At 41.3% G+C, this 23,799-nt stretch overlaps 1 protein-coding gene across 2 annotated transcripts in view; it reads right to left on the bottom strand.

Moving 5' to 3' along the window:
- Positions 1–2,705: 2,705 nt before the first annotated feature.
- Positions 2,706–23,799, bottom strand: part of C1H2orf76 (chromosome 1 C2orf76 homolog) — a 138,266-nt gene continuing 117,172 nt past the window's right edge. For both annotated transcript variants that reach the window (XM_053698024.1, XM_053698025.1), the window contains exon 6: positions 2,706–3,134. In XM_053698024.1, the coding sequence (XP_053553999.1) occupies positions 3,058–3,134 (77 nt within the window). In that variant the 3' untranslated portion in view covers positions 2,706–3,057. The remainder of the gene's footprint in view (positions 3,135–23,799) is intronic.

A 23,799-nucleotide genomic window follows, 5' to 3' on the forward strand; every position in this document is an offset into this window, starting at 1 on the left:
ATGTTGCCTGTACAACGGCAAAGAGAATGACTGGGGTAGGCGGAGCCTAGGAGGGATCATGTGACCAGCTTTGCTGGGCTCTTTGCCATTTCCTGTTGGGGAAGAGAATATCCCACAAGTAAGGATGACGCCGTGGACCGGACACACCTATGTTGGAGAAAGGTATATTAATATAACAGTGTTTTGTTATGCAGAACTGGGGAATGATAATAACATAAATTATGCTTACCTGATAATTCTCTTTTCTTCAGATGGAAAGAGTCCACAGCTGCATTCATTACTTTTGGGAATTCAGAAGAACCTGGCCACCAGGAGGAGGCAAAGACACCCCAGCCAAAGGCTTAAATATTACTCCCACTCCCGTCATCCCCCAGTCATTCTGCCAAGGAACAGTAGAAGAAATATCAGGGTGAAAAGGTGCCAGAAAAACAAAAAACAGACGCCCTGCATAAAAAAAGGACTGGGAGCTGTGGACTCTTTCCATCTGAAGAAAAGAAAACTATCAGGTAAGCATAATTTATGTTTATCCATAAATGGAAAGAGTCCACAGCTGCATTCATTACTTTTGGGAAAACAATACCCAGGCTATAGAGGACACTGAATGCAAAAACGGGAGGGTACAAGACGCGGCCCATTCTAAAGGGCACCAGGCCTGAAAACCTCTACCCAACAAAATCCCGCTTCGTCTGAAGCCAAGAACAACTTTGAGAAAGAGTTAAAGACCCAAGGACACTGACCCACAGATAGTCCACAAGCCTTGCTAGAGACCGCAGGAACTAGACTAGACTGAGTCAACAGTCTCCAGGAGACACCATCGCCCAGCAGTCTGTCTCCAAACAACACGCCCCTTACTAAAGAAAGGGAACAAGCTACCGTGATCTTCCACAGAGAAGGAAAGACATGGAGAAAACATGAATGTACTTGTAAAGCGCGGCTACTCCCCCTTAAGGGGCTCAAGGCACTGCTCATCATATCAACCTTGAAACGAGGAAGGCTGAGTAGACCGCCGAGGATCAACTTCCAACCCTTGGTTTGCTACAGTACAGAGTAGCCACAGTGCATTAGTATACTGAGCTAGCTGTCCAGCTAGCATAAGGAACACCAGACCAACAGAGACCCACCAGTCTCATAGAAATAAGGGTAAGCAACGCCCAGACCCCAAAAAAACAGAAACGACGGGATAAGGCCGGGAGTCTGAAAAAGAGAGGAAATTCCCCCAACACAGTGCAACCTCACTCTAAAATGCAACTAAAGACGAAGGTCCCCAAGTCGCAAAAAGGTAGCTCAGAATTCCGAAATAATCAGAAACGAAACCTCGTGCAGCAAGCTCAGATAGGTCTGACGAACAACATCTGAAGCAAAAACACTTCACGCTGCAGTCATCAAAAGATGACTCAAACTTAAATACTTGCAGGGCAAGCAGAAAGCAGAGTCCCCAAAAAATCAGAATCCTCCATAACTGGGACACTGAATAAAAAATAGACCAATAAGAAAAAATCTAAATGGCATCTTACACCCCCAATGGCTGTGGCACTCACCGCCTCCAGAGAACCAGACACTAGTGGACCAGGATTTCTCTGTCGCCACATGGTCAGGAATGCGGAAATGGAGTCACAAGGTAAACCGTGCAGTCCATGCAAAAGCGCGCCCGACCCAAACATGATTATAAACCCCCCTGTTCAATAACCCCCCTCAGGAGATATTAACCCTTGATTCTTAGATAAAAAAGGAGCCTCACTGAGACCCTATGTTAGAGTTATCCCCGAAAGGTTGTAGCCCCTCTTGGATAAACACATCCATGATGAAAGTAAAATGAAACGATCTTACCAGAATCTACGCCGCGGAACAGGAACACGACCCTTCAAGTGTGACAGATAGTAGCGTCGCTTCTGCCATGGACTTGAGAGAAAAAAAAAGCAGGTAGCGAAACTCGTCAACAATTGCTTGTGGAGCTGTTAATATGAGTCGGGATGGTTTCGCAGAGAGACTCTCCCTGCATCTCCGGATTCACCCATGCTCTCACTGAGAGGCTGACAGGACTACTTACAACTCCAGTCCCATGCCAAAGATTACTACCCTCCATAAGAGACTATTGAAAACTTCTGACACTTCTCTGCCAACCTCCTGGGACAAAAGGCAAAGAATTACTGGGTGATGAGGGGAGTGGGAGGAGTATTTAAGCCTTTGGCTGGGGTGTCTTTGCCTCCTCCTGGTGGCCAGGTTCTGAATTGCCAAAAGTAATGAATGCAGCTGTGGACTCTTTCCATTTATGAAGAAAAAAGGGATTATCTATTTTTTTAAACAATACAAATTCTGGAGTAGACTGTCTTTTTAAGGGCTGCTTTACTTCGTGGTGTGTATTATAAGGAATCAAGTTTAACAATATTGCAAGTTTTAAAACACTTTAAATCTGTATTGTATCTGTATTATGAAAGGATGCCAACCGAGGCATTTATAGTAGGCAATTGACACACATTGCTCAAAATATAACATATAAGCACCATACAGTAGTTGTTGCTAGTTGTTAAAAATGCCCAAGATCACACACAGTGAACATGTTTTTTGATTTGAGAAAAAAAAGTTTAAACCAATTTTTAAACTAACAGGAAATGCATATTAGTGCACAACTGATCAGGGATAAAGTGGTTGCTGGCTGAAAGACAATTCTCACAGCTCTTTTGGACAAGAAAACACCTGCACAAGCATAAAAAGAGAAAGTTTATTTAATAAGCATGGGAAGAGCAGTTTATCTGTATATTTTTTTTAAACCCTCTTTTATAGATTAAAGAAACAATGCATTGACTTTTACTGTGCCATTAGCTATCTGGCAATCAACCTATGTAACAGAAGCCAATAAGGCAATATAGCGGGATTTGTACCTACTACACAGAAACCTTTTTTCTCAAATACCATTAGAAGGAACCATCCTTGGAGTAGTAATTTATTAAATAAAAATGTGCAGAAAACGCTTCTTTGTAAACGTGACGTCATGCCCCTCTGACTCCTGTGCATTCTGGAGCAGCTGAAAGAAGCCTCAAGCAGATTGAGAGTGTTTAGTCACCAAGATGTGGTTGGATTTGCTTTGTAGTTCTTGTAGTCTTTTTCACAGAATAAAGCCAACTCTGTTTCGTGGGCTGTAGAAACAGGCAACATATTCATTTTAACAAATGTCCAGACATTGAATAAAATACCTTTAATTACTCAAGACAAAAAAAAAATGCTAAGAATAAGTGGTGGTTCCTCAATCTCAGAAGATGACTGTGTACCCCCTACCAGTGGGGTGCGCTATAGAGTGAAATGCCAGACACGCAAGTACATTAAATGAGCAGGAAAGGATTACTACATATATTTTTGTGACATAATCATGCAGTCTATCTTATATGGTTTAAATATCAAACCTCCCCTTGTTTCCTACCCATATATTTGTGTCCCCTTTTCTGGCCTTTCTCCTCATCTTGCTCTGTCTACAACAAGGTAGCTATTTACTTATTAAAGGGACATGAGACCGAAACATTTTTCTTTCATGATTCAGGTAGATTATACATTTTTAAACAACTTTTCAAATTTACTTATGTTATCAATTTGTCTTTAATTTTCTTAGTATCTTTTATTGAAGAAGCAGCAATGCACACCTAAAAGCTAGTTTAACACATTTGTAAGCCAATGAAAATGGGCATACAAGTTCAGCCACCAATCAGCAGTTAGCTCCAAGCTCCTGAGCCTAGATATGCATTTTAAAAAAGGATACCAAGAGACTGAAGCAAATTAGATAATAGAAGTAAATTGGAAAATTGTTTAAAAATGTATTCTCTATCTGAATTGGGAAAGAAAAAATTGGGGTTTCATGTCCCTTGGCAACCGAGGACGTGTCAAGCACTTCTACAAAAAATGACAGTAAAGGACCAAGGACGTGCTTGGCACGTCCTCTGGGGTTTGAAGTGCTGGAAGCGATCGTGAGCGCTTTCAGGGTATTGCAGCGATGCCTCGATGTTGAGGCATCGTGCAATACCCTTTACCAACCATCCGATGCAGAGAGAGCCACTCCGTGGCCCTCTCTGCATTGGCCAGCAATGGTGCTGATTGTTGGTGGGTGGTAGCCAAAGCAGGGAGGCGAGTGGGCGGCCCATCGCTGGAGTAGGTGGGAGGGGGTCTGTGAGGGGCGGGAGCCCTTGGGGACGCTCCTGCCCCAGCATGTAATTTAGTGAGTGCCGGGAACATTGGAGGGGGGGGGGGGAATCATTATTTTTTTTTGTCCCCTTTTCCTCTAATTCCATTCTGAAATTGTGAGCTTTTCAGTTCCTGTTGGAAATGGAAGTGCAGAACACTGTTATATTCCACACAGCCATTGGCTGCACAACTATAGTGACCTATTTATAACTGTCTCTAATTGGCCACAGCAAAGAAGATAACCTAATGGCAGCTCCCATTGTTTTAAAGACACTAAAACGTTTACACTTATTTTTTCAATATTAAAATAGCAAAAGAAACTTTAAAAAATAAATCTACATGTTATTCTCAGACTAATCTTTTCTATGAATAAATAATTCTACCTAGCATTTATTTAGTGTTTAATGTCCCTTTAAGTTTAGCAGAAACAGTATCATTGCTATAATGTCTATTACAATAGTGACCATATAGTTTAAGCTGATTTGTAAAGCAAATTATACTTAATCAGCAAATTTATGAGTTGTACCTGAAACATCCCATGGAACACAGAGAATATCATTTGCTTGTTAAAAATAAAAAAAAATCTAGATGGATTCCAGGAACATCCATATCTTGAAATACTGTATGCTGAAACAATTCTGTTACCCATTAAAGGGACATAAAGTCAGTAGTATACTGCCATTCTCACAGCTTATACATAAAATATACCATGTTCCTAACTGTCTTTCAATCAAGCATTAAAGTGCCAATCAACAGCTTGGTACCCTGAGAATCAGCATCTCTTCTGTGTATAAATTATTAATCTTCTAGTTTAAAGCAACCCTAGCACACTTTGCTAACTCTTATGTGCCTAAAAACAGATAGCTCCTTCACTCGCCCTGTCTCCTGCTCTCACATTGCCTTTTATTTATTTGCAGCTACTCCAGCTCTTTATTATGCTGTAATTTTTCCATTCCTTAGTGGCTTTTACCAGTTTTGCTCTTAGTAATACAAAATCATTTAACATAATGTAACACAAGGAACTTGAAGCTGCCAAAACACAGATCAATAAATACAATTTGCCAGCAACAAATTACCTCCAATTAAAAAAAAACTTTCTTCTTGATAATTTAATTGGAGATAACATACATATTCCCATGTTACCAATTAATCTTAACCCCTATGACCTCTTCTTGAAATTGCTAGAGCTGGGCCAGGTAAAGAAAAGGAATAAGAACCATAAAAGGAGCAGGGAAAAAACATAATTTATGTAAGAACTTACCTGATAAATTCATTTCTTTTATATTGGCAAGAGTCCATGAGCTAGTGACATATGGGATATACAATCCTACCAGGAGGGGCAAAGTTTCCCAAACCTCAAAATGCCTATAAATACACCCCTCACCACACCCACAATTCAGTTTAACGAATAGCCAAGCAGTGGGGTGATAAAGAAAGGAGTAGAAAGCATCAACAAAGGAAATTTGGAAATAATTGTGCTTTATACAAAAAATCATAACCACCATAAAAAGGGTGGGCCTCATGGACTCTTGCCAATATGAAAGAAATTAATTCATCAGGTAAGTTCTTACATAAATTATGTTTTCTTTCATGTAATTGGCAAGAGTCCATGAGCTAGTGACATATGGGATATCAATACCAAAGATGTGGATCTACACTCAAGAGTCACTAGAGAGGGAGGGAATAAAATAAAAACAGCCATAATCTGCTGAAAAAAATTATTCCACAACCCAAAAATATAAGTTTATTTCATTTGAAAGAAAAAAAACTTAAATCAAAAGCAGAAGAATAAAACTGAAACAGCTGCCTGAACAACTTTTCTACCAAAAACTGCTTCCGAAGAAGCAAATACATCAAAACTGTAGAATTTAGTAAATGGATGCAGAGGACCAAGTTGCAGCTTTGCAAATCTGATCAACTGAAGCTTCATTCTTAAAAGCCCACGAAGTGGAGACTGATCTAGTAGAATGAGCTGTAATTCTCTGAGGCGGGGCCTGACCCGACTCAAAATAAACTTGATGAATCAAAAGTTTCAACCAAGAAGCCAAGGAAATAGCAGAAGCCTTCTGACATTTCCTATGACCAGAAAATAAAACAAATAGTTTGGAAGTCTTCCTGAAATCTTTAGTAGCTTCCACATAATATTTCAAAGCTCTTACCACATCCAAAGAATGTAAGGAACTTTCCAAAGAATTCATAGGATTAGGACACAAGGAAGGGACAACAATTTCTCTACTACTGTTGTTAGAATTCACAACCTTAGGTAAAAATTAAAAAGAAGTCCGCAAAACTGCCTTATCCTGATGAAAAAAATCAGAAAAGGAGACTCACAAGAAAGAGCAGATAACTCAGTAACTCTTCTAGCAGAAGAGATGGCCAAAAGGAACAACACTTTCCAAGAAAGTAGTTTAATGTCCAAAAAATGCATAGGTTCAAATGGAAGAACCTGTAAAGCCGTCAGAACCAAATTAAGACTCCAAGGAGGAGAAATTGATTAAATAACAGGCTTAATAAGACCTAAAGCCTGTACAAAACAGTGTATATCAGGAAGTATAGCAATCTTTCTGTGAAATAAAACAGAAAGAGCGGAGATTTGTCCTTTCAAGGAACATGCAGACAAACCCTTATCCAAACCGTCCTGAAGAAACTGAAAAATTCTAGGAATTCTAAACGAATGCCAGGAGAATTTATGAGAAGAACACCATGAAATGTAAGTCTTCCAAACACTATAATAAATCTTTCTAGAAACAGATTTACGAGCTTGTAACATAGTATTAATCACTGACTCAGAGAAACCTCTATGACTTAGTACTAAGCGTTCAATTTCCATACCTTCAAATTGAATGATTTGAGATCCTGATGGAAAAACGGACCTTGAGATAGTAGGTCTGGCCGAACGGAAGTGGCCAAAGCGGGCAACTGGACATCCAAACCAGATCTTTATACCAAAACCTGTGTGGCCATGCTGGAGCCACCAGCAACACAAATGATTGTTCCATGATGATTTTGGAGATCACTCTTGGAAGGAGAACTAGAGGCGGGAAAATTTAAGCAGGATGATAACACTAAGGAAGTGTCAGCGCATCCCCTGCTTCCGCCTGAACATCCCTGGACCTGGACAGGTATCTGGGAAGTTTCTTGTTTAGATGAGAGGCCATGAGATCTATCTCTGGAAGACCCCACAACTGAACAATCTAACGGCTAGATTTAGAGTTTGGCGGTAGCCGTCAAAACCAGCGTTAGAGGCTCCTAACGCTGGTTTTGGGCTACCGCTGGTATTTAGAGTCAGTCAGGAAAGGGTCTAACGCTCACTTTGCAGCCGCAACTTTTCCATACCGCAGATCCCCCTACGCCATTTGCGAATCCTATCTTTTCAATGGGATCTTTCTAACGCCAGTATTTAGAGTCGTGGCTGAAGTGAGCGTTAGAAATCTAACGACAAAACTCCAGCCGCAGAAAAAAGCCAGGAGTTAAGAGCTTTCTGGGCTAACGCCGGTTCATAGAGCTCTTAACTACTGTGCTCTAAAGTACACTAACACCCATAAACTACCTATGTACCCCTAAACCGAGGCCCCCCCCACATCGCCGCCACTCTAATAAAAAATTTTAACCCCTAATCTGCCGACCGCACACCGCCGCAACCTACGTTATCCCTATGTACCCCTAATTTGCTGCCCCTAACACCGCCGACCCCTATATTATATTTATTAACCCCTAATCTGCCGCCCCCAACGTCGCCTCCACCTACCTACAATTATTAACCCCTAATCTGCCGACCGTACCTCACCGCCACTATAATAAATGTATTAACCCCTAATCCGACTCACTCCCGCCTCAATAACCCTATAATAAATAGTATTAACCCCTAATCTGCCCTCCCTAACATCGCCGACACCTAACTTCAAGTATTAACCCCTAATCTGCCGACCGGACCTCACCGCTACTCTAATAAATTTATTAACCCCTAAAGCTAAGTCTAACCCTAACCCTAACACCCCCCTAAATTAAATATAATTTAAATCTAACGAAATAAATTAACTCTTATTAAATAAATTATTCCTATTTAAAGCTAAATACTTACCTGTAAAATAAACCCTAATATAGCTACAATATAAATTATATTGTAGCTATTTTAGGATTAATATTTATTTTACAGGCAACTTTGTATTTATTTTAACCAGGTACAATAGCTATTAAATAGTTAATAGCTATTTAATAGCTACCTAGTTAAAATAATTACAAAATTACCTGTAAAATAAATCCTAACCTAAGTTACAAGTAAACCTAACACTACACTATCAATAAATTAATTAAATAAAATACCTACAATTATCTACAATTAAACCTAACACTACACTATCAATAAATAAATTAAATAAAATACCTACAATTATCTACAATTAAACCTAACACTACACTATCAATAAATAAATTAAATAAAATACCTACAAATAAATACAATTACATAAACTAACTAAAGTACAAAAAATAAAAAAATTAATTACAAACATAATAAAAATATTACAACAATTTTAAGCTAATTACACCTACTCTAAGCCCCCTAATAAAATAACAAAGCCCCCCAAAATAAAAAAATGCCATACCCTATTCTAAAATTAAAATAGAAAAGCTCTTTTACCTTACCAGCCCTTAAAAGGGCCTTTTGCGGGGCATACCCCAAAGAATTCAGCTCTTTTGCCTGTAAAAAAAAAACATACAATACCCCCCCCACCAACATTACAACCCACCACCCACATACCCCTAATCTAAACCAAACCCCCCTTAAATAAACCTAACACTAAGCCCCTGAAGATCTTCCTACCTTGTCTTCACCATGCCAGGTATCACCGATCGCTCCAGGATCCGAAATCTTCATCCAAGCCCAAGCGGGGGCTGGAGATCCATCATCCGGCTGAAGTCTTCTATCAAGCGACGGCTGAAGAGGTCCAGAAGAGGCTCCAAAGTCTTCCTCCTATCCAGGCAGAAGAGTAGATCCGGACCGGCAACCATCTTCTTCCAAGCGGTCACAAGCGTCTCCATGTTGAAGACCTCCGGCACGGATCCATCCTCTTCTTGCGATGTCCTAAGTCCGAATGAAGGTTCCTTTAAATGACGTCATCCAAGATGGCGTCCCTCGAATTCCGATTGGCTGATAGGATTCTATCAGCCAATCGGAATTAAGGTAGGGAAAATCTGATTGGCTGATTGAATCAGCCAATCAGATTGAGCTCGCATCCTATTGGCTGTTCCGATCAGCCAATAGAATGCGAGCTCAATCTGATTGGATCAGCCAATCGGATTGAACTTGAATCTGATTGGCTGATTCCATCAGCCAATCAGATTTTTCCTACCTTAATTCCGATTGGCTGATAGAATCCTATCAGCCAATCGGAATTCGAGGGACGCCATCTTGGATGACGTCATTTAAAGGAACCTTCATTCGAACTTAGGACGTCGCAAGAAGAGGATGGATCCGCGCCGGAGGTCTTCAACATGGAGCCGCTTGTCACCGCTTGGAAGAAGATGGTTGCCGGTCCGGATCTACTCTTCTGCCCGGATAGCATGAAGACTTTGGAGCTTCTTCTGGACCTCTTCAGCCATCGCTTGATAGAAGACTTCAGCCGGATGATGGATCTCCAGCCCCCGCTTGGGCTTGGATGAAGATTTTGGAGCCTGGAGCGATCGGTGATACCTGGCATGGTGAAGACAAGGTAGGAAGATCTTCAGGGGCTTAGTGTTAGGTTTATTTAAGGGGGGTTTGGGTTAGATTAGGGGTATGTGGGTGGTGGGTTGTAATGTTGGGGGGGGGGTATTGTATGGGGTTTTTTTTACAGGCAAAAGAGCTGAATTCTTTGGGGTATGCCCCGCAAAAGGCCTTTTTAAAGGGCTGGTAACGTAAAAGAGCTTTTCTATTTTAATTTTAGAATAGGGTAGGGCATTTTTTTATTTTGGGGGGCTTTGTTATTTTATTAGGGGGCTTAGAGTAGGTGTAATTAGCTTAAAATTGTTGTAATATTTTTATTATGTTTGTAATTCATTTTTTTATTTTTTGTACTTTAGTTAGTTTATTTAACCCCTTAATGACCGCAGCACTTTTCCATTTTCTGTCCGTTTGGGACCAAGGCTATTTTTACATTTTTGTGGTGTTTGTGTTTAGCTGTAATTTTCCTCTTGCTCATTTATTGTACCCACACATATTATATACCGTTTTTCTCGCCATTAAATGGACTTTCCAAAGATACCATTATTTTCATCATATCTTATAATTTATTATAATTTTTTTTATAAAATATGAGAAAAAAATAGAAAAAAAACACTTTTTCTAACTTTGACCCCCAAAATCTGTTACACATCTACAACCACAAAAAAACACCCATGCTAAATATTTTCTAAATTTTGTCCTGAGTTTAGAAATACCCAATGTTTACATGTTCTTTGCTTTTTTTTGCAAGTTATAGGGCCATAAATACAAATAGCACTTTGCTATTTCCAAACCATTTTATTCAAGACTAGCGCTAGTTACATTGGGACACTGATATCTTTCAGGAATCCCTGAATATCCCTTGACATGTATATATATTTTTTTAGAAGACATCCCAAAGTATTGATCTAGGCCAATTTTGGTATATTTCATGCCACCATTTCACCGCCAAATGCGATCAAATACAAAAAGTCGTTCACTTTTTCACAAACTTTCGGTTTCTCACTGAAATTATTTACAAACAGCTTGTGCAATTATGGCATAAATGGTTGTAAATTTTTCTCTGGGATCCCCTTTGTTCAGAAATAGCAGACATATATGGCTTTGGCATTGCTTTTTGGTAATTAGAAGGCCGCTAAATGCCGCTGCGCACCACACGTGTATTATGCCCAGTAGTGCAGGGGTTAATTAGGGAGCTTGTAGGGAGCTTATAGGGTTAATTTTAGCTTTAGTGTAGTGTAGCAGACAACCCAAAGTATTGATCAAGGCCCATTTTGGTATATTGCATGCCACCATTTTACCGCTAAATGCGATCAAATTAAAAAAAACGTTGAATTTTTCACAATTTTAGGTTTCTCACTGAAATTATTTACAAATAGCTTGTGCAATTATGGCACAAATGGTTGTAAATTCTTCTCTGGGATCCCCTTTGTTCAGAAATAGCAGACATATATGACTTTGGCGTTGCTTTCTGGTAATTAGAAGGCCGCTAAATGCTGCTGCGCATCACACGTGTATTATGGCTAGCAGTGAAGGGGTTAATTAGGTAGTTTGTAGGGAGCTTGCAGGGTTAATTTTAGCTTTAGTGTAGAGATCAGCCTCCCACCTGACACATCAGACCCCCTGATCCCTCCCAAACAGCTCCCTTCCCTCCCCCACCCCACAATTGTCTCCGCCATCTTAAGTACTGGCAGAAAGTCTGCCAGTACTAAAATAAAAGGTTTTTTTAAAGCATATTTACATATGCTGGGGGTGTAGCATCCCCCCTTAGCCCCCAACCTCCCTGATCCCCCCAAACAGCTCTCTAATCCTCCCCATCTGCCTTATTGGGGGCCATCTTGGCCTTGGGTACTGGCAGCTGTCTGCCAGTACCCATTTTGCAAAATAAAACGTTTTTTTTTTGTTTTTATTTTTAGTTTCTGTAGTGTAGCTTCCCCCCCCCACAGACCAACCCCCACAGACCAACCCCCACCACCTGCCTGATCTTTTTACTGCCAACTTTATTTCCCCTTTTTAGTAAATTTTAATGGTACTTTTTCTGTAGTGCAGCGGTTCCCACCCGCTCCCTCCCGTGCACGCGCCCGCCCCCACCCCCGTGCACGCGCGCGCGCCCGTGCGCGCCCCCCGGGCATTCCCGCCCCCGATCCCGCCCCCCTCAGCATCATCCGGGGCCATCGATGGCCGCCACCCGCCTCCCACACCGGCTCCTATCCACCCTCAAACGTAGCCGTTAATGTCCGGTGCAGAGAGGGCCACAGAGTGGCTCTCTCTGCATCGGATGGCTACAAATGGTTATTGCAGGATGCCTCGATATCGAGGCATCACTGCAATAACCGGAAAGCAGCTGGAAGCGAGCAGGATCGCTTCCAGCTGCTTTCCACACCGAGGACGTGCAGGGTACGTCCTCAGGCATTAACTGCCTTTTTTTTGAGGACGTACCCTGCACGTCCTCGGTCGTTAAGGGGTTAATTGTAGATAATTGTAGGTATTTTATTTAATTAATTTATTGCTAGTGTAGTGTTAGGTTTAATTGTAACTTAGGTTAGGATTTATTTTACAGGTAATTTTGTAATTATTTTAACTAGGAAGCTATTAAATAGTTCTTAACTATTTAATAGCTATTGTAGCTGGTTAAAATAAATACAAAGTTGCCTGTAAAATAAATATAAATCCTAAAATAGCTACAATATAATTATTATTTATATTGTAGCTATATTAGGATTTATTTTACAGGTAAGTATTTAGCTTTAAATAGGAATAATTTATTTAATAAGAGTTAATTTATTTCGTTAGATTTAAATTATATTTAATTTAGGGGGGTGTTAGGGTTAGACTTAGCTTTAGGGGTTAAAAAATTTATTAGAATAGCGGTGAGGTACGGTCGGCAGATTAGGGGTTAATAATTGTAGGTAGGTGGAGGCGACGTTGTGGGGGGCAGATTAGGGGTTAATAAATATAATATAGGGGTCGGCGGTGTTATGGGCAGCAGATTAGGGGTACATAGGGATAATGTAGGTTGCGGCGGTGTACGGAGCAGCAGATTAGGGGTTAATAATAATATGCAGGGGTCAGCGATAGCGGGGGCGGCAGATTAGAGGTTAATAAGTGTAAGGTTAGGGGTGTTTAGACTCGGGGTACATGTTAGGGTGTAAGGTGCAGACTTAGGAAGTGTTTCCCCATAGGAAACAATAGACTGCATTAGGAGCTTAACGCTCAAACTGCCCCATTTTCAGCTCAAACTGCCCCATTGTTTCCTATGGGGGAATCGTGCACAAGCACGTTTTTGAAGCTGGCCGCGTCCGTAAGCACCGCTGGTATCGAGAGTTGCAGTGGCGGTAAATTATGCTCTACGCTCCTTTTTTGGAGCCTAACGCACTGAAAACGCAGCCATTCTGTGAACTCTAAATACCAGCGGTATTTAAAAGGTGCGGGGGGAAAAAAGCATGCGTTAGCTACGCGGGTCGTTACCGACAAAACTCTAAATCTAGCCGTAAGAAAACACATCTGGGTGGAGAGACCACTCCTCTGGATGTAAAGTCTGGCGGCTGAGATAATCCGCCTCCCAAATGTCTACACCTGGGATAAGCACCGCAGAGATTAGACAAGAGCTGGATTCCGCCCAAACAAGTATCCAAGATACTTTTTTTCATAGCTTGGGGACTGTGAGTCCCACCCTGATGATTGACATATGCCACTGTTGTGATATTGTCTGTCTGAAAACAAATGAACGGTTCTCTCTTTAGCAGAGGCCAAAACTGAAGAGCTCTGAGAATTGCACGGAGTTCTAAAATATTTATTGGTAATCTCGCCTCTTGAGATTTCCAAACCCCTTGTGCTGTCAGAGATCCCCAAACAGCTACCCAACCTGAAAGACTTGCATCTGTTGTGATCACAGTCCAGGTTGGCGGAACAAAAGAAGCCACTTGAACTAAACAATGGTGATCTATCCACCATGTCAGAGAGTGTCATACATTGATTCAGCATACAAAGCTGTAGAGGTCTCATGTGAAAACGAGCAAAGGAGATTGCGTCCGATGCTGCAGTCATGAGACCTAAAACTTCCATGCACATAGCCACTGAAGGGAATGACTGAGACTGAAGGTGCCGGCATGCTGCAACCAATTTTAAACGTCTCTTATCTGTTAGAGACAGAGTCATGGACACTGAATCTATCTGGAAGCCTAAAAAGGTGACCCTTGTCTGAGGAATCAAGAGACTTTTGGTAAATTGATCCTCCAACCATGTTTCCAAAGAAACAACACTAGTTGATTCGTGTGAGATTCTGCAGTACGCAAAGACTGAGCTAGTACCAAGATATTGTCCAAATAAGGAAACACTGCAATACCCTGTTCTCTGATTACAGAGAGTAGGGCACCCAGAACCTTTTTTATTGGAGCTGTTGCTAGACCAAATGGAAGAGCAACAAATTGGTAATGCTTGTTTAGAAAAGAGAATCTCAGAAACTGATCATGTTCTGGATGAATCGGAATATGAAGGTATGCATCCTGCAAGTCTATTGTGGACATATAATGTCCTTGCTGAACAAAAGGCAGAATAGTCCTTATAGTCACCAACTTGAAAGTTGGTACTCTTACATAACGATTCAAAAATTTTCAGATCCAGAACTAGTCTGAATAAATTTTCCTTCTTTGGTACAATGAATAGATTTGAATAGAACCCCAAACCTTGTTCCTGAGGAGGAACTGGCATGATTACCCCTGAAGACTCCAGGTATGAAACACACTTCAGAAAAGCCTGAGCTTTTACTGGGATACGTGAGAGAGAAAATCTTCTCACAGGAGGTCTTACTCTGAATCCTATTCGATACCCTTGAGACAATGCTCTGAATCCACTGATTTTGGACAGATTTTATCCAATTATCTTTGAAAAACCTTAATCTGCCCCCTACCAGCTGAGCTGGAATGAAGGCTGCACCTTCATGCGGACTTAGGGGCTGACTTTGGTTTCCTAAATGGCTTGGATTTATTCCAATTTGAGGAAGGCTTCCAATTGGAAGCAGACTCCTTGGGGGGAAGATTGAGTTTTTGTTCCTTATTCTGACGAAAGGAACGAAAATGGTTAGAAGCCTTAGATTTACCCTTAGGTTTTGAATCCTGAGGCAGAAAAACTCCCTTCCCCCAGTGACAGTTGAAATAATAGAATCCAACTGAGAACCAAATAAATTATTACCTTGGAAAGAAAGGAGATAGTAATCTAGATTTAGATGTCATATCAGCATTCCAAGATTTAAGCCACAAAGCTCTTGTAGCTAAAATAGCTAAAGACATGGATCTAACATCAATTTTGATAATATCAAAAATTGCATCACAAATAAAATGATTAGCATATTGCAATAGGCGAATAATGCTAGATAAGTCAGAATCCAATTCCTGTTGCGCTAAACTCTCCAACCAGAAGGTTGATGCAGCCGCAACATCAGCCAAAGAAATAGCAGGTCTGAGAAGATGACCTGAATATAAATAGGCCTTCCTTAGATAAGATTCAAGCTTCCTATCTAAAGGATCCTTAAAAGGAAGTACTATCTTCCATAGGAATAGTGGTACGTTTAGCCACTATTCCCAAAACTCTATAGATTTTGCTGGTAAAGGATACAATTTTTTTAAACTTGAAGAAGGAATAAAAGAAGTACCTGGCTTATTCCATTCCCTAGAAATCATATCAGAAATAGCCTCAGGAATAGGAAAAACCCCCGGAGAAACCATAGGAGGTTTAAAAACAGCATTTAAACGTTTATTAGACTGAACGTCAATAGGACTGGTTACCTCAATATCCAAAATAATTAACACTTCTTTTAATAAAGAACGCATATACTCTATTTTAAATAAATAAGTAGATTTGTCAGTGTCAATGTCTGAGGAAGGATCTTCTGTATCAGATAGATCCTCATCAGAAAAGGATAAATTATGTTGTTGGTCATTTGAAATTTCATCAACTAAATGAGAAGTTTTAAAAGACCTTTACGTTTATTAGAAGGTGGAAATGCAGACAAAGCCTTCAAAATAGAATCAGAAACAAATTCTTTAAAATTTACAGGTATATCATGCACATTAGAAGTTGAAGAAACTACAACTGGCAATGTGCTATTACTGATGGATACACTAACTGCATGTAAAAGTTTATCATGACGACTATTACAAATGACATTCGGCGAAATAATTTCAACAAATGCACTTCGGTAGGACCTATGTCAGGCAGCAATGTTCCAGCAGAAACTTCTGAGGCAGGATCAGATAGAGACATCTTGCAAAATGTAAGAGAAAAAACAACATAAAAATCAAAATTATCTATTTTCTTATATGACAGTTTCAGGAATGGGAAAAAAGCAAATAGCATAGGCCTCTGATAGAGAAAAAAATCAAGAGGCAAACATCAATGGGGTATTGAAATAATGAAAAAGTTTGGCGCCAAGTATGACGCACAACGTAACGTAAACTTTTTGGCGCCAAAAATAACCGGAAATGACACACTCGCTTCACTAATGACGCAACCGTGTGAAAGGTCTAGGCGTCAAGTATGACGCCGGAAATGACAAAGTTGCGTCATAGACGTATTTTTCTGCTCCAAAAATATTTTCACGCCAATAATGACGCAATAAAGTTTAGCATTTGACGCACCCGCGGGCCTAATGCCACCTGCAATTTGCAAGAAGTAGTCAATTGAAAAAAGACTAAACCCCAGGTAAGAAAAAAAAATGATATAAAAAGATGTTTATATTACCCAAATATGAAACTGACAGTCTACAGAAGGAAATACATGAACCTGACTCATGGCAAATATAAGTATAATACATATATTTAGAACTTTATATAAATGCATAAAGTGCCAAACCATAGCTGAGGTGTCTTAAGTAATAAAAAACATACTTACTAATAGACACCCATCCACATATAGCAGATAGCCAAACCAGTACAGAAACAGTTTTCAGTAGAGGTAATGGTAAATTGAGAGTATATCATCGATCTGAAAAGGGAGGTAGGAGATGAATCTCTACGACCGATAACAGAGAACCCATGAAATAGACCCCCATTAGGGAAATCATCGTATTCAATAAGTGATACTCCCTTCACGTCCCTCTGACATTCGCTGTACTCTGAGAGGAATCGGGCTTCAACAATGCTGAGAAGCGCATATCAACGTAGAAATCTTAGCACAAACTTACTTCACCACCTCCATAGGAGGCAAAGTTTGTAAAACTGAATTGTGGGTGTGGTGAGGAGTGTATTTATAGGCATTTTGAGGTTTGGGAAACTTTGCCCCTCCTGGTAGTATTGTATATCCCATATGTCACTAGCTCATGGACTCTTGCCAATTACATGAGAGAAATGAACCCTAAAATACATAAGGGTGGGGTCTCTTTGGCTCTCACCACCATGAAAGAAAGAAATTTATCAGGTAAGCATAAATTAGGTTATCTCTCATATAGTTGGTGAGAGTCCACACTCCATTACTCCTGGCAACTAATACCCACGAGTAATAACATAAAAGGTAAGGATTTAAAAACCTCTCTAAGCGCACTCCTAGGAATCCTTAAACAGGCACTTTTATTCAGTGAACGTTTTCAGACATAACATAGTCCGTCCTCAGACCAAAAAAGTGTTAACACTTTTTTGGTCTGAGGACGGACTATGTTATGTCTCAAAACGTTCACTGAATAAAAGTGCCTGTTTAAGGATTCCTAGGAGTGCGCTTCCTTCTATATGTCTATTTGCTTGTTTTGCTGCACCCAGGACATTGATCTTTTGCTTGCTTGGAGTGCAATCTTCTACAAATTTATTATATATAATATAATATAAAATATGCTTACCTGATAATTTCATTTCCATCGTGGGGAGGAGAGTCCTTGGCTTCATTTATTACTTGTGGGAAATAAGAACCTGGCCACCAGGAGGAGGCAAAGACACCCCAGCCTAAGGCTTAAATACCTCCCCCACTTCCCTCATCTGCCAGTCATTCTGCCGAGGGAACAAGAAACAGTAGGAGAAATATCAGGGTAAAAATGTTGCCAGAAGAAAAAAAAAAAAAAAAAAAACAGAATTTATGTTTACCTGATAAATTACTTTCTCCAACGGTGTGTCCGGTCCACGGCGTCATCCTTACTTGTGGGATATTCTCTTCCCCAACAGGAAATGGCAAAGAGCCCAGCAAAGCTGGTCACATGATCCCTCCTAGGCTCCGCCTTCCCCAGTCATTCGACCGACGTAAAGGAGGAATATTTGCATAGGAGAAATCATATGATACCGTGGTGACTGTAGTTAAAGAAAATAAATTATCAGACCTGATTAAAAAAACCAGGGCGGGCCGTGGACCGGACACACCGTTGGAGAAAGTAATTTATCAGGTAAACATAAATTCTGTTTTCTCCAACATAGGTGTGTCCGGTCCACGGCGTCATCCTTACTTGTGGGAACCAATACCAAAGCTTTAGGACACGGATGAAGGGAGGGAGCAAATCAGGTCACCTAGATGGAAGGCACCACGGCTTGCAAAACCTTTCTCCCAAAAATAGCCTCAGAAGAAGCAAAAGTATCAAATTTGTAAAATTTAGTAAAAGTGTGCAGTGAAGACCAAGTCGCTGCCTTACATATCTGATCAACAGAAGCCTCGTTCTTGAAGGCCCATGTGGAAGCCACGGCCCTAGTGGAATGAGCTGTGATTCTTTCAGGAGGCTGCCGTCCGGCAGTCTCGTAAGCCAATCTGATGATGCTTTTAAGCCAAAAAGAGAGAGAGGTAGAAGTTGCTTTTTGACCTCTCCTTTTACCAGAATAAACAACAAACAAGGAAGATGTTTGTCTAAAATCCTTTGTAGCATCTAAATAGAATTTTAGAGCACGAACTACATCCAAATTGTGCAACAAACGTTCCTTCTTTGAAACTGGATTCGGACACAAAGAAGGCACGACTATCTCCTGGTTAATGTTTTTGTTAGAAACAACTTTCGGAAGAAAACCAGGTTTAGTACGCAAAACCACCTTATCTGCATGAAACACCAGATAAGGAGGAGAACACTGCAGAGCAGATAACTCTGAAACTCTTCTAGCAGAAGAAATTGCAACCAAAAACAAAACTTTCCAAGATAATAACTTAATATCAACGGAATGTAAGGGTTCAAACGGAACCCCCTGAAGAACTGAAAGAACTAAATTGAGACTCCAAGGAGGAGTCAAAGGTTTGTAAACAGGCTTGATTCTAACCAGAGCCTGAACAAAAGCTTGAACATCTGGCACAGCCGCCAGCTTTTTGTGAAGTAAAACAGATAAAGCAGAAATCTGTCCCTTCAAAGAACTTGCAGATAATCCTTTCTCCAAACCCTCTTGTAGAAAGGATAGAATCTTAGGAATTTTTATCTTGTTCCATGGGAATCCTTTAGATTCACACCAACAGATATATTTTTTCCATATTTTATGGTAAATTTTTCTAGTTACAGGCTTTCTGGCCTGAACAAGAGTATCAATGACAGAATCTGAGAACCCTCGCTTTGATAAAATCAAGCGTTCAATCTCCAAGCAGTCAGTTGGAGTGAGACCAGATTCGGATGTTCGAACGGACCTTGAACAAGAAGGTCCCGTCTCAAGGTAGCTTCCATGGTGGAGCCGATGACATATTCACCAGGTCTGCATACCAAGTCCTGCGTGGCCACGCAGGAGCTATCAAGATCACCGATGCCCTCTCCTGATAGATCCTGGCTACCAGCCTGGGGATGAGAGGAAACGGTGGGAATACATACGCTAGTTTGAAGGTCCAAGGTGCTACTAGTGCATCTACTAGAGTCGCCTTGGGATCCCTGGATCTGGACCCGTAGCAAGGAACCTTGAAGTTCTGACGAGAGGCCATCAGATCCATGTCTGGACTGCCCCACAACTGAGTAATTTGGGCAAAGATGTCCGGATGGAGTTCCCACTCCCCCGGATGAAAAAACTGACGACTCAGAAAATCCGCTTCCCAATTTTCCACTCCTGGAATGTGGATTGCAGACAAGTGGCAGGAGTGAGACTCCGCCCAATGAATGATTTTGGTCACTTCTTCCATCGCCAGGGAACTCCTTGTTCCCCCCTGATGGTTGATGTACGCAACAGTCGTCATGTTGTCCGATTGAAACCGTATGAATTTGGCCTTTGCTAGCTGAGGCCAAGCCTTGAGAGCATTGAATATCGCTCTTAGTTCCAGAATATTTATCGGGAGAAGAGATTCTTCCCGAGACCAAAGACCCTGAGCTTTCAGGAGTCCCCAGACCGCGCCCCAGCCCACCAGACTGGCGTCGGTCGTGACAATGACCCACTCTGGTCTGCGGAAGCTCATCCCCTGTGACAGGTTGTCCAGGGACAGCCACCAACGGAGTGAATCTCTGGTCCTCTGATCTACTTGTATCGTCGGAGACAAGTCTGTATAATCCCCATTCCACTGACTGAGCATGCACAGTTGTAATGGTCTCAGATGAATTCGCGCAAAAGGAACTATGTCCATTGCCGCGACCATCAAACCTATTACTTCCATGCACTGCGCTATGGAAGGAAGAGGAACAGAATGAAGTACTTGACAAGAGTTTAGAAGTTTTGATTTTCTGGCCTCTGTCAGAAAAATCCTCATTTCTAAGGAGTCTATTATTGTTCCCAAGAAGGGAACTCTTGTTGACGGAGATAGAGAACTTTTTTCTACGTTCACTTTCCACCCGTGAGATCTGAGAAAGGCCAGGACGATGTCCGTGTGAGCCTTTGCTTGTGGAAGGGACGACGCTTGAATCAGAATGTCGTCCAAGTAAGGTACTACTGCAATGCCCCTTGGTCTTAGCACCGCTAGAAGGGACCCCAGTACCTTTGTGAAAATTCTTGGAGCAGTGGCTAATCCGAACGGAAGTGCCACAAACTGGTGATGCTTGTCCAGAAAGGCGAACCTTAGGAACCGATGATGTTCCTTGTGGATAGGAATATGTAGATACGCATCCTTTAAATCCACCGTGGTCATGAATTGACCTTCCTGGATGGAAGGAAGAATTGTTCGAATGGTTTCCATTTTGAACGATGGAACCTTGAGAAACTTGTTTAGGATCTTGAGATCTAAGATTGGTCTGAATGTTCCCTCTTTTTTGGGAACTATGAACAGATTGGAGTAGAACCCCATCCCTTGTTCTCCTAATGGAACAGGATGAATCACTCCCATTTTTAACAGGTCTTCTACACAATGTAAGAATGCCTGTTTTTTTATGTGGTCTGAAGACAATTGAGACCTGTGGAACCTCCCCCTTGGGGGAAGCCCCTTGAATTCCAGAAGATAACCTTGGGAGACTATTTCCAGCGCCCAAGGATCCAGAACATCTCTTGCCCAAGCCTGAGCGAAGAGAGAGAGTCTGCCCCCCACCAGATCCGGTCCCGGATCGGGGGCCAACATCTCATGCTGTCTTGGTAGCAGTGGCAGGTTTCTTGGCCTGCTTACCTTTGTTCCAGCCTTGCATTGGCCTCCAGGCTGGCTTGGCTTGAGAAGTATTACCCTCTTGCTTAGAGGATGTAGCACTTGGGGCTGGTCCGTTTCTGCGAAAGGGACGAAAATTTGGTTTATTTTTAGCCTTGAAAGACCTATCCTGAGGAAGGGCGTGGCCCTTACCCCCAGTGATATCAGAAATAATCTCTTTCAAGTCAGGGCCAAACAGCGTTTTCCCCTTGAAAGGAATGTTAAGCAATTTATTCTTGGAAGACGCATCCGCTGACCAAGATTTTAGCCAAAGCGCTCTGCGCGCCACAATAGCAAACCCAGAATTTTTCGCCGCTAATCTAGCCAATTGCAAAGTGGCGTCTAAGGTGAAAGAGTTAGCCAATTTGAGAGCATGGATTCTGTCCAAAATCTCCTCATAAGAAGAATCTTTATTGAGCGCCTTTTCTAGTTCATCGAACCAGAAACACGCTGCTGTAGTGACAGGAACAATGCATGAAATTGGTTGTAGAAGGTAACCTTGCTGAACAAACATCTTTTTAAGCAAACCCTCTAATTTTTTATCCATAGGATCTTTGAAAGCACAACTATCTTCTATGGGTATAGTGGTGCGTTTGTTTAGAGTAGAAACCGCCCCCTCGACCTTGGGGACTGTCTGCCATAAGTCCTTTCTGGGGTCGACCATAGGAAACAATTTCTTGAATATAGGGGGAGGGACGAAAGGTATGCCGGGCCTTTCCCATTCTTTGTTTACAATATCCGCCACCCGCTTGGGTATAGGAAAAGCTTCGGGGGGCCCCGGGACCTCTAGGAACTTGTCCATCTTACATAATTTCTCTGGAATGACCAAATTCTCACAATCATCCAGAGTAGATAACACCTCCTTAAGCAGAGCGCGGAGATGTTCCAATTTAAATTTGAATGTAATCACATCAGGTTCAGCTTGTTGAGAAATTTTCCCTGAATCTGAAATTTCTCCCTCAGACAAAACCTCCCTGGCCCCCTCAGACTGGTGTAGGGGCACTTCAGAACCAATATCATCAGCGTCCTCATGCTCTTCCGTATTTTCTAAAACAGAGCAGTCGCGCTTTCGCTGATAAGTGGGCATTTTGGCTAAAATGTTTTTGATAGAATTATCCATTACAGCCGTTAATTGTTGCATAGTAAGGAGTATTGGCGCACTAGATGTACTAGGGACCTCCTGTGTGGGCAAGACTGGCGTAGACGAAGGAGGGGATGATGCAGTACCATGCTTACTCCCCTCACTTGAGGAATCATCTTGGGCATCATTTTCTCTAAATTTTGTGTCACATAAATCACATCTATTTAAATGAGAAGGAACCTTGGCTTCCCCACATACAGAACACAGTCTATCTGGTAGTTCAGACATGTTAAACAGGCATAAACTTGATAACAAAGTACAAAAAACGTTTTAAAATAAAACCGTTACTGTCACTTTAAATTTTAAACTGAACACACTTTATTACTGCAAATGTGAAAAAGTATGAAGGAATTGTTCAAAATTCACCAAAATGTCTTAAAGCCTTAAAAGTATTGCACACCAAATTTGAAAGCTTTAACTCTTAAAATAACGGAACCGGAGCCGTTTTTATATTTAACCCCTATACAGTCCCTGGTATCTGCTTTGCTGAGACCCAACCAAGCCCAAAGGGGAATACGATACCAAATGACGCCTTCAGAAAGCCTTTTCTATGTATCAGAGCTCCTCACACATGCATCTGCATGTCATGCTTCCCAAAAACAAGTGCGCAATAGAGGCGCGAAAATGAGGCTCTGCCTATGATTAGGGAAAGCCCCTAGAGAATAAGGTGTCCAATACAGTGCCTGCCGGTTATTTTACATAATTCCCAAGAATAAAATAATTCCTCAAAGCTATGAAGTATTAAAAATGCTTCATAGCTTTGAGGAATTAAAAAAATGCTTATATATCAATCGTTTTAGCCCAGAAAATGTCTACCAGTCTTAAAAGCCCTTGTGAAGCCCTTTATTCTTATGTAATAAAAATGGCTTACCGGATCCCATAGGGAAAATGACAGCTTCCAGCATTACATCGTCTTGTTAGAAATGTGTCATACCTCAAGCAGCAAAAGTCTGCTCACTGTTTCCCCCAACTGAAGTTAATTCCTCTCAACAGTCCTGTGTAGAAAACATAATTTATGCTTACCTGATAAATTCCTTTCTTCTGTAGTGTGATCAGTCCACGGGTCATCATTACTTCTGGGATATTAACTCCTCCCCAACAGGAAGTGCAAGAGGATTCACCCAGCAGAGCTGCATATAGCTCCTCCCCTCTACGTCACTCCCAGTCATTCGACCAAGGACCAACGAGAAAGGAAAAGCCAAGGGTGAAGTGGTGACTGGAGTATAAATTAAAAAATATTTACCTGCCTTAAAACAGGGCGGGCCGTGGACTGATCACACTACAGAAGAAAGGAATTTATCAGGTAAGCATAAATTATGTTTTCTTC

Source organism: Bombina bombina, chromosome 1 (genome assembly GCF_027579735.1).
Source record: "Bombina bombina isolate aBomBom1 chromosome 1, aBomBom1.pri, whole genome shotgun sequence".
In the NCBI taxonomy this organism is placed as follows: domain Eukaryota; kingdom Metazoa; phylum Chordata; class Amphibia; order Anura; family Bombinatoridae; genus Bombina; species Bombina bombina.